Below are 16,834 nucleotides of genomic sequence, written 5' to 3'. Positions count from 1 at the left end.
CCATCCTCTCTCACTCAGCTTACTCTATACTTTATACCTTCTCATTTCCCTGTCCTCATGTCAAGTGGGAAAGGCAACACACAGGTGTCCTCAGTCTACCTCACTTCACCATGACCCCCAACGCACTCCCAAAATCTGCTGAAACTTCAACACCCTCCTCCATCCATCCCGCCCTTATTGGGTTAATAATTCTCTTTCCTGCCCTGTCTCGTATATCTTTTCCTCTTTAGTTCAGTCGGAATCTGGTTGTGCCAACATAGTGTCTGCAGCCCCTTGCCAGGCAGAGCCCCAGCAATATGAAGTACAATTTGGACGCCTGCGGAATTTTCTCACTGGTAAGTATTCAGCACGAGAAACATTTTCTTACTAAGAAATCGAGTAATGCAAATCTCCTTCAGAACTACTATATTCCCAGCATGGTGTTAGGTAGTAGAGATTCAAAGGTACTTTAGTGAGACCAGCCTGAGCAAGAGCAAGACCCCGTCTCTACAAGAACTAGAAAAATTAGCCAGACATGGTGGTGGGCACCTGTAGTCCCAGCTACTCAGGAAGCCAGGGCAGGAGGATCATTTGAACCCAGGAGTTCAAGGTTCCTGTGAGCTGTGATGAGGCCACTGTACTCTAGCCTCTGCAACAGAGTTGAGACACACACTCAAAAAAAAAAAAAATGTACTTGGTTCTTGACATTCAAAGTTATGGTCTGTTAGTATTCCTGAGAGAGTTAAATCATGAGGTTAAAGTTGACAAGGGCAAGGGCTCTGAGTTTTTTGTTTAGTTTTATTGGTGGCCGTCAGCACCATGACTGATGTTGAATAAGTAAAAACTAAGTCAGCCACGTGAAGAAACATCTATAAATGCAACATGTTTGAAATGTACATTTTATCTGTGCTAATAACACAGTACATCTTAAAATGATCTTATTTCCAAACATGTTAGACAGTAGTCCTCATGATTCAGCAGGCAAAAAGTCAGACGTTCTAGTTCAGGCCAGTTCATGGGTGGCAGACTAACCACTTGAGATAGGAATTTTTAAAAATGCTATACCACATAATAGGGGGAAAAAAACAGTCCCATTAAATACAAGAAGTCAGTAACCATTCTACAGGAAGAGCTTGGCAAATAGTTGAGGAAAAACATCAAGAGCCCCAAAAGGAAAGGGATGTGAACGTGAAAATTTTCACCGGGGTGAATCACCTCAGTGATGAACTAGATGTCTTAATGCTTCACTGCAAAAATCATTGCAATTCTGTAATAATAAAATTATTCCCAGTTAGTCTATTTTACATAGCAATGCTTCAGTGATTAAAAAAATACAAACAAGAGCCAGGAGTGGTGGCTCATGCTTCTAATCCTGCACTCTAGGAGGGTGAGTCAGCCTGAGCAAGAGTGAGACCCCCGTCTCTAAAAAATAGCTGGGTGTTGTGGCAGAGTCATCCCAGGTACTCAGGAGGCTGAGGCAAGACAATTGCCTGAGCCCAAGAGTTTGAGGTTGCTGTGAGCTATGATACCACAACACTCTACAGAGGGTGACAAAGTGAGACTGTGTCTCAAAAAAAAAAATCAAACAAGGCCAGGAGCAGTGGCTTACACCTGTAATCCTAGAACCTTGGGAGGCCAAGGCAGGAGGATCGCTGAGGCCAGGAATTCAAAACCAGCCTGGCAACATATTGAGACTCAGTTTTTACAAAAAGGAAAGAAAGAAAGGAAAAGAATTAGCCAGGTGTAGTGGCATGCACCTGTAGGAAGCTGAGCCCAGAGAATCCCTCAAGCTCAGAAGTTTGAGGCTGCAGTTAGCTATGATTATACCAATGCACTCCAACTTGAACAGAGTGAAACTCCTGGCTCTTGCTGGGTATGATGGATCATACCTGTAATCTTAGCACTCTGGGAGTCTGAGGCAAGTTGATTACTTAAGCTCAGGAGTTTGAGACCAGTCTGAGCAAGAGCAAGATCCCATCTGTACTAAAAACAGAAAAACTTGCCAGGCATAGTGGTATATGCCTGTCCAGCTTCTTGGGAGGCTGAGGCAAGAGGATTGCTCAAACTCAAGAGTTCGAAATTGCTGTGAGTTATGATGCCATGGCACTCTACCCAGGGTGACAGAGTGAGACTCTGTCTCAAAAAACATAAATATTATATATAAATATTATATATAATGGCTCCTGCCATTTCGCTGGCATAAGTATACAGAGTACATCACTAGTATCTGTTTGGTGCTTTACTTTGTGTCTTTCTCATTGGAAGATATTCTCCTGGAGGGCAGGGACCATATCCATACATCTTAGGACAGTATCTGTCCTAGCATATAGTTAGTGAGTAACACAAACACAGGCTGAATGAATGAAAGAGGTAATATGAATGTGGTAAGATGAATCTATCATGGAGAGATAAATACAGTCATTTTTAAAGTGAGTAAAATAACTTCATAAAAACAGAGCTAAAGTTTTCCATGATTATGTACAAATAAAAAATGGGAAAGATTTTTTTAAAAAAAATGTTAAAAATTTTTTTAATTGCTTAAAGCCTGGAAAACTAATGCCAATGATTAAAAATAACTCTTTGTCTCCAAGTTCTTGCTTACCTCTGAAATGAAACTTTTTTTTTTTTTTTCCAAGACAAGAGTCTCTCTGTGTCATCCTTGGTAGAGTGCGGTGGCATCACAGCTCACAGCAACCTTTAACTCTTGGGCTTAAGAGATTCTCTTAACTACAGGTGCCCACCACAATGCCCAGCTATTTTTTGTGCAGTTGTTGTTTAGCAGGCCCAGGCCGGGCTCAAACCCGCCACCCGTGGTGTTATGTGGCCAGCGCCCTAACCACTGAGCTATGGGTGCCAAGCCTGAATGAAGCTCTTATATAAATTCACTTTTACTTTTTTTATCCTTAGCAGGAATGGATTGCTGTTCTGAGATGTTTAACGTTCATATGATATGAGTGCCTTATGTAGCTTCTTTCTTATCAGTTTAAACATAATAGACTCTTTTTACTAAACATTTAATCTTCATTATTTTTCAATTTTGTGACTGTTTAACAGACTATTCTCTATTTATGAATTCCATCACTCAACAACTACGAAACTGACAAGATAATCCTCTTGAGGGTTTAATTTGTATCTTTTCATTTCCTATAACATTTTGGCCATTTTCTCCAAATATAGACTGTAGTAAATATAGAGATAGATACTTTCCTTTAAAATATCATTATGGGGGTCAAGTAAAACTGGGATAACTCTTAAGTGTTATAAGGCTAAGTATATTGTATATTCTACTTTACATAATGATTACCTTACAGCATCACAGCTCACAGCAACCTTTACTGTTAAAAAATCAACACAAGGATTGGTTTCCCAGAACTTTACATTTCAATAGATTATAATCTATCAACCATTTCCTTTGTAATTTTTTTTTGTCTTATTTCAAAACTGAGAAAGCTGCTGTTTTGCCTATAATTTGATTCTTTAATCCTTTGGTCACAGATTATTTGGAAGTAGTTCATATATTGTTCCCTATGAACTGCTTTTCCTGGACCATTTTTCTCTACCCTTAGGTGTCTGAAGAGCAGTCAACTAAACCAAATGAACAAGTATTTCCTGAGCTCCAAGATAAAGTGTATAATATAGCTATTAATCTAATTTGTAAGCAATACTAATAAAAAAGGCTACAAGTAAAAGTTTTTGCATGAAGTTTGAATATAGTAGAAGCACTTTCACACACCAGTACAAGGTCAATTGCTGAATGATATACATATAGGAATTCCATTTGTAATGAAAGGAGAAAGGGAGTTAGTATGGAATAGTCAGGGAAGGCTTCACTGAGCCAGTGGTAGGATTTTTGTTTTTCCTTGCTATGTCTTCTAGGCTGAAGTGCAAGGGTGTGATCATAGCCCACAGCAACCTCAAACTCCTGAGTTTAAGCAATCCTTCTACCCCAGCCTCCTGGGAAGCTGGGACTATAGGTACGCCCCACCACACTGGCTAATTTCATTTTTTGTAGAGACTGCAGTTTTGCTGTGTTGCTCAGGCTAGAAGGTAGGATTTAAGTCACTACTTGAAGGGTGAGTTGGGTTTCAATATACTGGAAGAGGAGGAGAAGATTTGGGGATGTGAAAGAACATGATAAAAGGCGAGAGATGGCAGCTCTTTGTGCAGAAACAACTAAGGAAGCAGCTGTGTTGAGTATGAGGTTTTTAGATTGAAGATAAATGAATATTAGTGTGAAAGCAGTTTATAAAATGGTTAGTAAGAGGGGTAGCTGGGAGGCTGACCAGTCAGTAAAAGTCCATGGCAATGCTTGAGGAATGAGGTGAGAAGGGATCAGAGCTTGACAGTGTTATGGAAATGCAGTGGGGTCTTGATTTCATAGTTAAGTTACAAAGGTAGAATCTCCAAGGCTCAGGAATGAAGGAAGAAGAGGTGAGGATGACTCAGGTTTTGAGACTAGGGCAAATAATAATACCTTACTGAACAGAAATCAGCAGAGAAATTACACGTTTTAATGACAATAGCATCCTATTGTATATCTTGCAATGGGCATTTGGGGCTGGAATTTAAGAGAAAGAGACTTAAAGGCATCAGCTACTTAGAGGCACAAATTAAGTGTTAGGAAATGATAACAAACCTCAAAATACTAGGGAAGGATATAAGAGTATCTCAGGTTGAAGCAACCTATAGTTCAGTCTTAATGACATACAGATGTCCATTATAAATTAGCACTGCAAACGAAAAGTTTTACTTTTTAACCATAAAAATCAAAACAAGTACACGGATGGGACAATTACAAATAAATGCTGTCATCTTAGTATTAGGACATGCCATCCCATATAGCCAGAGAAGTTAATGAGCCCACTAGAAAAAGTGCTTTGATTTCACTTGAGATGATGGATGCCAAAAGCAATCATAAAGCACAAACTAGAGCACTTTTCCTGCTAAGTGGCCATTTAGACACTCTATCCTCAAGCTCATGGATTTTTAGATTATTATCAAGTTAAAAAAAAGTGTGTGAAGAACTCAAAGTGTCCCAAGAATACATCCCAGAGGTCTAAGGTCCCCAGTATGAGAAATACTCATATATCGAGAAAAAATACTAAACTTTGAAGACAGGGGTACAAGCTACTGAAGTGTTGCTAGAACTTAGACAAGTCGCTTAAATCCTCTGGGTGTAAAGTCTCTGATCTGGGTTTGTGGACTTCAGAGTGCATGCTCTTCCTTCTCCAATCAAAGGATTTTGAAATTCCAAAATTCCGTGTTAGGTTTATATTTCAATCAGTAGTTTCAAAAAATGGGGTCCTGGCAAGAGAGTGTTACTATGTGATGGTGGGCTCCCCAGGACAGTCACAGCACTTTGTGAGATAATGTTGATTATAAAGCCCTCAATTCTTTTCTTCCTAGATTCTGATTCCCAGCACAGCCACGAAGTGATGCCTCTCCTCTATCCTCTCTTTGTCTACCTCCATCTCAACCTGGTCCAGAACAGTTCCAAGAGCACAGTGGAAAGTTTTTACAGCCGCTTCCATGGAATGTTTCTGCAGAATGCTAGCCAGAAGGATGTCATTGAGCAGCTACAGACCACTCAGACCATCCAGGACATCCTGTCTAACTTCAAGCTCCGAGCATTCCTAGATAACAAGTATGTAATCCGTCTCCAGGAAGACAGCTACAACTACCTTATCCGCTACCTCCAAAGTGACAACAATACTGCCCTGTGCAAAGTCCTTACCTTACATATTCATCTTGATGTGCAACCTGCCAAGAGAACAGACTACCAGCTCTATGCCAGTGGCAGCTCCTCTCGCGGAGAGAGCAATGGCTTAGAGCCCCCTGATGTGCCCAGCCCTATTCTACAGAATGAGGCCGCTCTGGAGGTCCTTCAGGAGAGCATTAAGCGTGTCAAGGACGGACCTCCCTCCCTCACTACCATCTGCTTCTATGCCTTCTATAACACAGAGCAGCTGCTGAACACTGCAGAAATCTCCCCTGATAGCAAGCTGCTTGCGGCTGGGTTTGACAACTCTTGCATAAAACTTTGGAGTTTACGATCCAAGAAGTTAAAATCAGAGCCCCATCAAGTAGACGTGTCCCGTATCCACTTGGCTTGTGATATTCTGGAAGAGGAGGTATGAATACCATTTTTTCTTCCCTGCACCTGCTTTTCCAATTTGCTTAGACTATTCTTAACAAACACAACAGACCTTATGGAGAACGGACTTCCTTATTTCCCTCATCATGTAGCTAAAGCCACATAACCTGTAGCCATTGAACTCCTGCACATGCCTCACCTGAAAGATGAAAACTATTTTTAACAATATTAATATCATTGATGGATGGTTACTATTTATTGCTGTCTGAAATGTAGATAACATCACTAATCCTAAAAACCTTTAACTAATACTGACTTTAGTTGAGATTTACAGTATATATTCATTTTTGTATGTGCACATTTGCAAACATATATTGAGAAGTAAGATTATTGGGTCAGAGGGTCTACATTTTAAACTGTTTTGCATATTATCATTTCCCCACAAAAGTTGTGCCATTTCATGGTTCAGCAGCAGCTAGCTTCCCTGCAATCTCACCACACCGGAGTAGCTGGCTTTTGAGGCCAGAGCCTAGCCTCTGGCTGGGTGTGCCTCAGGGTGATCCCAGACCCCAGTTTGAAGAGTAACATGGAAGCAAATTGCCAGTTCACCTGTCAGTCAGTGTGACCATCTGTTGTCAGATCTTATTTAGTTTGTTTTGGGATCGTCTTTGAAAAGGGCAGACCCTGTGACCCGAGTTGCAGGTCACTGAGAATCATAGTCTTAGAAAGAACGTGGGCCAAGGAGATATAAGGGAAACCCCACGCAGAGCTAACTTTCTCTGAGCATGGTCCCACTAGAGCTGTGGACACAAGTATTTTTGTCCTGTCACTGCTGAAATTTAGGTACCTCTGCCTCAAGTTACTTGAGGTGAAAAATTCTTTACATGGGGTTGATATATTAAGGAGTAAACATCACTCTAGCTAAAGTACAATTAAGGATGTCAGGAATATTGGGTACACTAAACCCTTATTTTCCTGCTCTTTTCTTAGTATAGCCTTTGAAATTTTGAATTTTGGATTCTTGCCACTAAGACAATATAATTAGAGAATTTTGTTACAATGAATAAAAGAGTATGGATTCTCAGGTACAAGCTCTGATTTCTAGAGTACCCTCCAAAGGTATTTTTCATTGCACTTGTGTTTGAATTATCAGGCTTCTCTTTTCCTTGGACATAGTTCTTGCTGCTTGGGAGTTCTTCACATACAACTGAAGGATACTTCCCTCATCTACTTTTGATTTTCTGTAATTTAAAAATAGGATGGGCTGGGCAAGGTGGCTTACCCCTATAATCCCAGCACCCTGGGAGGCCAAGGTGGGTGGATCACCTGAGCTCACAGGTTCAAGACCAGCCTGAACAAGAGCAAGACCACGTCTCTAAAAGTAGCTGGGGTTGTGGTGGGCACCTGTAGTCCCAGCTACTTGGGAGGCTGAGGCAAAAGAATTCCTTGAGCCCAAGAGTTTGAGGTTGCTGTGAGCTGTGACCCCACATCACTCTAACAAGACTGTGTCTCAAAAAAAAAAAAAAAATTGGATGGGTGGAATGGGTCATGCCTGTGATCCCAGCATCTTTAGGGGTCAAAGTGGGAGGATCACTTGAAGCCAGGAGTTTGAGACCAGCCCAGGAAGTAACAAGACCCCTGTCTTTACAAATTACAAATGGGGTAATATTTTTTTTTATTATTAAATCATAGCTGTGCACATTAATGCGATCATGGGGCACCATACACTGGTTTTATAGACCGTTTGACATGTTTTCATCACACTGGTTATCGTAGCCTTCCTGACATTTTCTTGGTTACTGTGTTAAGACATTTACATTCTACATTTACTAAGTTTCACATATACATCCTTATAAGATGCATCGCAGGTGTAATCCCACCAATCACCCTCCCTCTGCCCACCACAAACAGGGTAAATTTTTTTTTTTTTTTTTTTTTTTTTTGCAGTTTTTGGCCGGGGCTGGGTTTGAACCCGCCACCTCCAGCATATGGGACTGGAACCCTACTCCTTGAGCCACAGGCACTGCCCTTAAACAGGGTAAATTAAAAAAAAAAAATTGGGCAGTGCCTGTGGCTCAAAGGAGTAGGGGGCTGGCCCCGTATGCCAGAGGTTCAAACCCAGCCCCAGCCATAAACTGCAAAAAAAAAAAAAAAAATTAGTTGGGTGTGTGGCACATGCCTGTGGTCTCAGCTACTTGGAAGGCTGAGGCAAGAGGATCACTTGAGCCCAGGAGTTTCAGGCTGTCGTGAGCACTGCTATTCTCTGGGTGACAGAGTAAAACCCTGTTTCTTAAAAAAATTATGTCTCTGACCTTATTTGCTTTAATGATGGAAAGTTTAGAGATTATTCTGGGCATTAAGGAAGATAGCATTATGGCATGGTATCTTAGAATAGTAAACTAAAAAAGTTTTAAGACTCTTCTCTGGCCACCACTGAAAACTAGCTCTGTGACTCTGTTGTCCTGTGGGGATTTCTGGCCATCAGAAGAAGTGTATTTGAAGATTCAGAAGTGAGGAATGACATGAGTTCTTTCAGGAACTGAAAGAAATTAAGTATGGCTGGGGTTGGGAGCGAAGGTGAGACAGGAAGTGATGCAGGGCTGTTTCCGGCAGCCAAACTAGGTGGTGGTAGTGGAGGGAAAGGCAACCGTGCGCAGACTGGTGAAAAGCACAGTTACTGATTATTGCAGGGGATGGGGGAGAGGAAACCTCGGGGTGGGGTGGGAGACACGGCTGTCTCAGTTCAAATGCTGGGTGAATGGCAGTGCTGTGTCAGTCAAGACAAGAGCAAGGTGCTTTATTTATCTTTCTGGTTTATTCATCATCTATATTGAAAGTACTGTAGATTCCAGCCTCTGCTTTTTTAAGAATATATTTTTTTCTTTTAACTTTAGAATTAAAATCAAGATCCTCCTATTTTGTTGTTGAGGAGTTTCCTCCTGCTTGGGATTTCTGTACTCTCACCCCATTCTGTCACAGCACTTGGAACCCAAAGTCTTATATTTGGTTTCTGACAAAGTTGGCCACATAACACCAGGGCTGGCAGGTCTGAACCCGGACTGGGCCTGCTAAACAACAACTGCAACCAAAAAATAGCCGGGCATTGTGGCAGGTGCCTGTAGTCCCAGCTATTTGAGAGGCTGAGGCAAGAGAATTGCTTAAGCCCAAGAGTTTCAGGTTGCTGTGAGCCTTGACTCCATGGCACTCTAATTAAATAAATAAATAAAGCAAATTATTTATGACAGTTTGGTTTTAATGCTTCCTCAGAGAGAAATTGGACTTTCTTTTTTCCTTATAGAATTCACAGTTAAAATCAAGACTCCTAAAGCAGGGGTTACAGACTCAACGTGCCTGTAGCAAGCAGCTAAGCAGGTCAAAGTAAATGGTGAAGATGCATGGATTAAAGAGGTTAATAGGAAGTAAGAACCATGTAAACCAAATTAAAAAGTTAGTTTCTACTCTACTCCATCCTTTCTAAAGTAATAAGTATGTCCTTAAACTCAGGATTACAACATTTTAACAGTATTTAACAGTGTTCAGATCTAGCAATTCCACTTCTAGACATATACCCAAGAGAATCAAAAACATACGTTCCCTTGAGAACTTGTATGTGAATGTTCATAGCAGCATTACTCACAATAGTAGAAACAGTCTAGATGTCCATTGTCAGATGAATGGTTAAGTAAAATGTGGCATATGCATACAGTGGAATATTACTTGGCCATAAAAAGAAGTAAAATACTAATACATGCTGTAACATCCATAAGCTTTATGCTAAGCAAAGAAGTCACAAATGGTCACATATTGTATGATTGCATTTATAGGAAGTAACTAAGACAGGCCCTTTGGTAGAGACAGAAAGTAGTTTGGTTGTCAGGGGCTGAGTGTAGAAGAAAGACTGGGGTTTCTCTACGAGTCATTGAAAATGTTCTGTATTAGATAGTGATGACTGTTGCATAACTCTGTGAATACACTAAAAGCATTGAATTGTACACTTTTTTAAAAGACTGAATATTATATGTGAATTATATCTTTAAAAAAAAGAAAAGAAAACAATAACCAAGAGCCTGCTATGTAAGCATAAAATTTTCTCTATTAATTATGCTAAATAAAACTGGATTCATAGTGCACAATGAATACAGTTTCCATTCTCTCCCACTTGAAGATAATCTAGGCTCACCTTTGGAAATGTGTTAATTGACATGCCAGTCTCTCACTGTGCCTTGGTACAGCAGCCCTCCTCCAGTTTCAGACACTAACGTGAAGGGTGAGATCATCGCTTTCCATTCCTTGTTCCATATGAAATGGAGATAGAAATGATATCCAACTTTTGTCTGTTAATTGATAAGTATGTATTTTTAATATTTGAGCAACATGCCAAAACCACAGATAGGAAATCAAGGATTTGCACTTTTCTTTTCAGCTATGTGTACACAATTACCTTCATCACTGTCAGCATCCTGCCCCCTTAGCCTGACAATAAAACTCCCATATTCAGTTCACTTATTGTCTGATGACTCTTTCCCCAAGCTGGTCTTTAAATTTGAAAAGAAAGAAGCCAACATTGTCAGCAACATTCAGTTCTAGATTTGGATATAAAACGTTATTTACGTCAGTGCTGTCCAATGGGAATATAATGTAAGACATATATGTACTTTAAATTTTTTTAATGGTTGCAGGCAGCACCTGTGGCTCAGTGAGTAGGGCACCAGCCCCACATACCGAGGATGGCGGGTTTAAACCTGGCCTGGGCCAAAGTGCAACAAAAGAATAGCCAGGTGTTGTGGCAGGCGCCTGTAGTCCCAGCTACTCGGGAGGCTGAGGCAAGAGAATCGTGTAAGCCCAGGAACAGGAGGTTGCACTCACACATGGCACTTAACCGAGGGCCATAAAGTGAGACTCTGTCTCTACAAAATAAAAAAGAAAAATTTTTAATAGTTGCATTTAAAGAGGAAAAAATATTATCAAATAATTTTAGTATTATACTTCATTAAATCCAAGATGAACAAATTATCATTTAAGCATGAAAATGATATAAAAGATTATTTATGGAATATGTTACATACCTCTCATTTTTGGTCCTAATTCTTAGAAATCTGATGTGTATTTACGTGAACAGCACATGTGGATCTGCCCTGGCCAGTGGCCTCCCTTTCTTTTCTGGTTCACACTGCTATCTTTTCTCATGTAGATGGCCATCACTCACTTCTAAATTGTAACCAGCCAAGTTGAATTCTTTTAGTTCCATTGATGGCTAATTAAAGAATAGTCCAGGGGTCAATTTCAAACCCCATGGAGGACCCCTGATGTAGGAAGACTAGAGAGCTTCTTCTGAACTGAGTGGACAAGGAGCCTTTTGGTCCAGGAACAGGCAGCTGTAACAAACGTGAGACTTGTGGGAACTCTGTGGCCCAGAGCAGGGTTGGCAGACTACAGCACAAAGATCCATTAGATAATATTTGGAGATCTGTTGATTCTTATTTTTTTTAACCTTTAAATTTCTACTTTCTGTATGTTTTATATGTACATAGTTTAAGACTCATAGTTTTGGCTCAGGGCCTCATGCCTGTAATCCCAGCCCTCTGAGTAGCTAAAGCTGGATCTCTTGAGGCCAAGAGTTTTAGAGCAGCCTGTGCAAAAAAACCAGACCTTGTTTCTACAAAAAATTTAAAAATTAGCCAGGCATGGTGACACGTGCCTATAGTCCTGGCTTACTCAGGAAGCTGAGTCAGGAGAATTATTTGAGCCTAGTAGTTCAAGGCTGCAGTGAGTTCTTGATTACACCATTGCACTGCCACCTGGGTGACAGAGCCTACTGTCTTAAAAAAAGAAAAAAAATGAAGACTCATTATTGCATGAATACACTTCACAGATTAAACATTTCTATTTGGCATGCACACCCTTTCAGAATCCCATCAGAAGCACAGTGAGTTGTGGAAAATCATCCTATCTGTGGGAGAGAATGAGAACCTGTGAATCAGCCGCCCCTTTGTGCTGAGGCCCTTGTGGGAGGGGGTGAGCCACAGAGAAACATGGCTGTGTTATTTTAAGCTGTAGCCTGGCAAAGAGCTGAGAGTGATAGCCAGCAAGAGCATTCTGGTTTCTCTGTTTCTTGGTCCACCAACCCAGGACAGTCAAGGGGGCCATTGAGAGTGCCAATTACTTTCCTGGCGTGCATGTCTCTCTACCTCTCCAACCAGGACATGAGGTCCCCACTGGGAGGTGAAGGCCCACGTCCATGGCTTCCTCTTCCAAATGATTACCATTTAGGCCTCAGCAATAGTAACAAGCCCTTTAGTTCACAGTTAACTTTCAAAAGATCTTTAATTCATCTGGTGTCATTTTAGCTCCCACATTCCATAATTCTTAAACTTGAAATTTTAAAGTGCTGTAAGCTGTGTGGAAAGGAAAGTTACAAATATTCTTGGTGGCACTCATTAGAATGTTAATGCTTATATATTTTTAATGTCGAGTATGTGAAACAGCCATTTAGAATATTCATGGACATCAGTGTTTATTTTCTCTTAACTTTTTCTCAAATATGTACAGTCCAGGTGTCCTCAAAACTTTTTAAACAGGGGGGCAATTCACTGTCCCACAGACAGTTGGAGGGCCAGACTATAGTTTAAAAAAAAAACAAACTTAACAAATTCCTATGCACACTACACATATCTTATTTTGAAGTAAAAAAACAAAACAGGAACAAATAGAATCACACCACCTCATGTGGCCCGCGGGGCGCAGTTTGAGAACCCCTGATGTACACATTGGAGACATTCCTTTATTTTGAATGTAATGTTTTTCAAGTAAAAAAAGTGTCCTTCCTAAAAAAATGCCCCTTTCCTTTGTAAGACCTAAAGGCTCCCACATGAGTCAACAGAGTTGATCAGTTCAAGAATCTTCATCTTACTCCTTTCTTCTAGTGTTTAATTAAAACCCTTTGTAATTTATGAATTCCAGGATAGAGAAAGCTGTAGTTGTCAGGAGCTTATCTATTAGGGAATAAAGAAAAAAATGGGTTTTGAAAATAGGCAATACACTTGTGGGGAAGGAGAGAGGGGCCTTTTCTGAGTACAAGTGGCTGTCTTCTGTCCTCCACACAGGAAGCTGTTTCCAAGCATCCATCACAGGAGTTGCTTGGCTTTGGCTTTTTGTGTGTGTGTGTGTGAGGCGGGGGGGTGAGGGGGGGTTGGTTGGTTTTTGGCCAGGGCTGGGTTTGAACCTGCTACCTCCAGCATATGGGGCGCCGGCACCCTACTCCTTTGAGCCACAGGCGCCGCCTGCTTGGCTTTGTTTAAAGCAGTGGTTCTCAACCTTCCTAATGTCGCAACCCTTTAATACAGTTCCTAGTGTGTGGTGACCCCCAACCATAAAATTGTTTTCATTGCTACTTCATAACTAATTTTGCTACTGTTAATGAATTGTAATGTAAATGTCTAATATGCAAGATGTATTTTCATTATTACAAAAGGGTCACAACCCAAAGGTTGAGAACCACACATTTAAAGCAATTCTGAATCCATGCCTTGTTTTGTAACTCGGGGAAAAGGGGAGAGTGTGATTTACAAAGAACCACACCTTTCTAGCTTAGTGTTAATTTTCACATATCCAGCTTTATTTTGGCTAAATTCCTTTAATAGTTCTGTATTAATCTGAAAGTGAGGCCACGTCTGCCTTCATTAACCCCAGCTGTGGGTGTAACAGGTCAGAATTTTTTCCAGTAGAATAGAAATAGCAGTATGGCTTGTAAAGCATCAAAAAGTGACAGCTGAAGACAATGCCTATATAATAAAAGAATCTAAGTACTTCATATAAATTCAGAAGTAAATGCTTCCAAATGGCATATATCAGAATTAACAATGAAAATCACACAGGCTAACTTTTTATCAGATTTTGAAATCATGTGTTATCTTCAACCAAAGAGTAAGGTCCACAGTCATTATTCTAGAATAATAGCCTTGCATTTCTATATCTTGTAATCTGGTATAGTCTTACCTGCAAGATGAATTAAAGAAAAGCAGCTTGTAAGAGACTTTATATTCAGTTATGCAGTTTGGAGTTGCTTTCCTGGGATGACCTTTAAGGGCAAGACCACTGTCATTTATTGGGGTAAATACTATTTCCCAAGAAGTTTCTGTTCTCTTTTTTTTTCTTCCTGGACTCATTTTTTTTGTCAAACCACTAAACATTTTTTTTCATGTACATTTCCTTTCCCACCCACCCCCAATGTTCCCAGGATGACGAGGATGACAGTGCCGGCACAGAGATGAAGGTACTGCGGGGACACTGTGGACCCGTGTACAGCACGAGGTTCCTTGCAGACAGCTCAGGGTTGCTCTCTTGTTCTGAGGACATGTCCATTCGATACTGGGACCTGGGGAGTTTCACCAACACTGTGTTGTACCAAGGACATGCCTACCCTGTGTGGGACCTGGACATTAGCCCTTACAGTCTGTACTTCGCCAGTGGGTCGCACGACCGTACTGCCAGGCTGTGGTCATTTGATCGGACGTACCCGCTGAGGATATATGCAGGACACCTGGCAGATGTGGACTGTGTCAAATTCCACCCGAATTCAAACTACTTAGCTACAGGCTCCACCGACAAGACTGTGCGTCTGTGGAGCACCCAGCAGGGGAGCTCGGTGAGACTCTTCACAGGCCACCGTGGCCCTGTGCTTTCTCTTGCCTTCTCTCCCAATGGTAAATACTTGGCATCTGCAGGCGAGGACCAGCGGTTGAAGCTGTGGGACTTGGCCTCTGGGACCCTTTATAAAGAACTGAGAGGCCACACAGACAATATCACCAGCCTCACTTTCAGTCCAGACAGCGGCTTAATCGCCTCTGCCTCCATGGACAACTCAGTGCGAGTCTGGGACATCAGGAACACTTACTGCAGTGCGCCTGCCGACGGCTCCTCCAGCGAGCTTGTGGGCGTATACACTGGGCAGATGAGCAACGTTCTGAGTGTGCAGTTCATGGCCTGTAACCTTCTTCTGGTGACTGGAATTACACAAGAAAATCAGGAACATTAATTTTTTTTCTTTGTTGGAATGGACCGGCGCAGTGGTGAAGGCCTCCAGTTGCCGTCCTTCCACAAGTTGAGATTGAATCACTGACTGTGAAAGAGCACCCTGCTCCCCTGTCTCCAGGGCTCTCATCCCAGGCAGGTCCTCCTTCACTCAGCCCCCCAGCATCAAAGGCCTGGGTTGGGGTTGGAGGCTGAGGCAAGGCAATGGGGAGTGGACACGAGATCTAGACTTAGGATGCTGCAGAGGTCCCGTGGCATGCCCTGCACCAGCGAGCATCTTCCTGTCTCTGTCTCATCTGTCCCGTCCCCTGTCCAGGGCTGGTCTGCTTAGACGGTGGTTGCAGAGCACTCTAGAAGTAAATGGCAGAGGTGTCACCTACCGTCCTGCCCTTGGTAGAAAGGAAGTCCTTATTGGTGGAGGGATGTTGGGGTGGGAGCTAGTAAAGGGGAGGGGATGATCCTGACAAAAAGTCTTTCCTTTTCCATAATTACAGAGAATGAGGATTTTTTATTATTGTTATTATATTATTATTATTATTATTGAGAAGAGGAGACCTAGCACTGGCCGAGGGGACCTTCTCTGCTTTTCTCCTTCAGGTTTGACTCCTGCCACTGGCTTTGATACTTGGAATTTTGAGGTTCAGGGAATTCAGAGAATTTGGTATCACAGTGTTGAGGGAGAAAGGGAAATTTGGGGTGGTCAATTGATCGCCTCGGTTGACATGTTCCTGGAAGGGGGTGGGTGGGTTTGATTGAGAAAGTTTGGGCTCTTGGGCTTTTGCAGGGATGGTGGGGAAAAAAATTCTTTCCATGGCTGCACTTCTATTATTAATTCTCTCTGCTCAAAAGAAAGATTATGATAAAGAATAACTTGGAGTAATAAGTCACAAGATAGAATTAGAGAAATGTGGAATTTCCAAATGACCCTTCAGAGGTATAGCTTTCTCTGTATCTTTCTAGCCTGTGATGATCCGCTCCCACCTCCTGCACTGCAATACCAGGCTAGTGAACACTTTGTGAAGTGAATCCTAAGTATGTACGCACGCATATCAAAGTATGCTCTAGAAAAAGGCAAGTTCTAATTTGTGGAAAAAGGATTAAATATTTGTTTTCTGAAAAGAGTTATTTTGTATTTTGTTTTCTATTAAAATACATTTAGTTTCAAAAAAAAGTGTCGGCATCTCATTTAAACTGAACACAGGTGAGTGTGGGATGACACTCCCGTCATTTCGCGTCAGGGTAGCAGCAGTGAACAGTGAAGGTGTGCTCTTATCCATTCTGCGTTCCCTTCAGCTTACTTTAAATTGTGATTTACCTTGGCATTCCCTTGGATAACTGATGGCATTTTATGTTTTTACATGCAAGTTGATGGTTGCCGACTGGATACGACATTTATTTTACCATCTAGAGATATTTGGTAATGTCCTACTTCCAGCTTCCTTTAAAAGACCACTCTCTACTGCACAGCATAAGGCTTGGGTTCTTTAATAAACTCAATTCCAGATAAAGGACTCATTCAAAATTAAGTGTACTTCAAAACATAATTTTCTGGCAAGGACACCACGAGTCATCATATTTTGAACAACAATGATAAATCACTGTGATGTGTATGAGGAGGGGAATGTGTTGGGGAAAACCAGCTGAAATTCAATGAGAAGACTAGGATTTCTTTTTTTTTTTTTATTGTTGGGGATTCATTGAGGGTACAAGAAACTAGGTTACACTGATTGC

General features: G+C 41.4%; 1 protein-coding gene across 2 annotated transcripts in view; it reads left to right on the top strand.

The window, feature by feature from the left end:
* Window positions 1–16,274, top strand: part of TAF5L (TATA-box binding protein associated factor 5 like) — a 31,211-nt gene extending 14,937 nt beyond the window's left edge. For both annotated transcript variants that reach the window (XM_053605780.1, XM_053605781.1), the window contains exons 3-5: window positions 231–335; window positions 5,386–6,110; window positions 14,310–16,274. In XM_053605780.1, the coding sequence (XP_053461755.1) occupies window positions 231–335; window positions 5,386–6,110; window positions 14,310–15,107 (1,628 nt within the window). In that variant the 3' untranslated portion in view covers window positions 15,108–16,274. The remainder of the gene's footprint in view (window positions 1–230; window positions 336–5,385; window positions 6,111–14,309) is intronic.
* Window positions 16,275–16,834: the final 560 nt, after the last annotated feature.

The sequence above is a fragment of the Nycticebus coucang genome, chromosome 10, assembly GCF_027406575.1.
Source record: "Nycticebus coucang isolate mNycCou1 chromosome 10, mNycCou1.pri, whole genome shotgun sequence".
Lineage (NCBI taxonomy): Eukaryota > Metazoa > Chordata > Mammalia > Primates > Lorisidae > Nycticebus > Nycticebus coucang.
The sequence above is the reverse complement of the archived record's forward strand: the minus strand, read 5'-3'. Positions and strand labels throughout refer to the sequence as shown.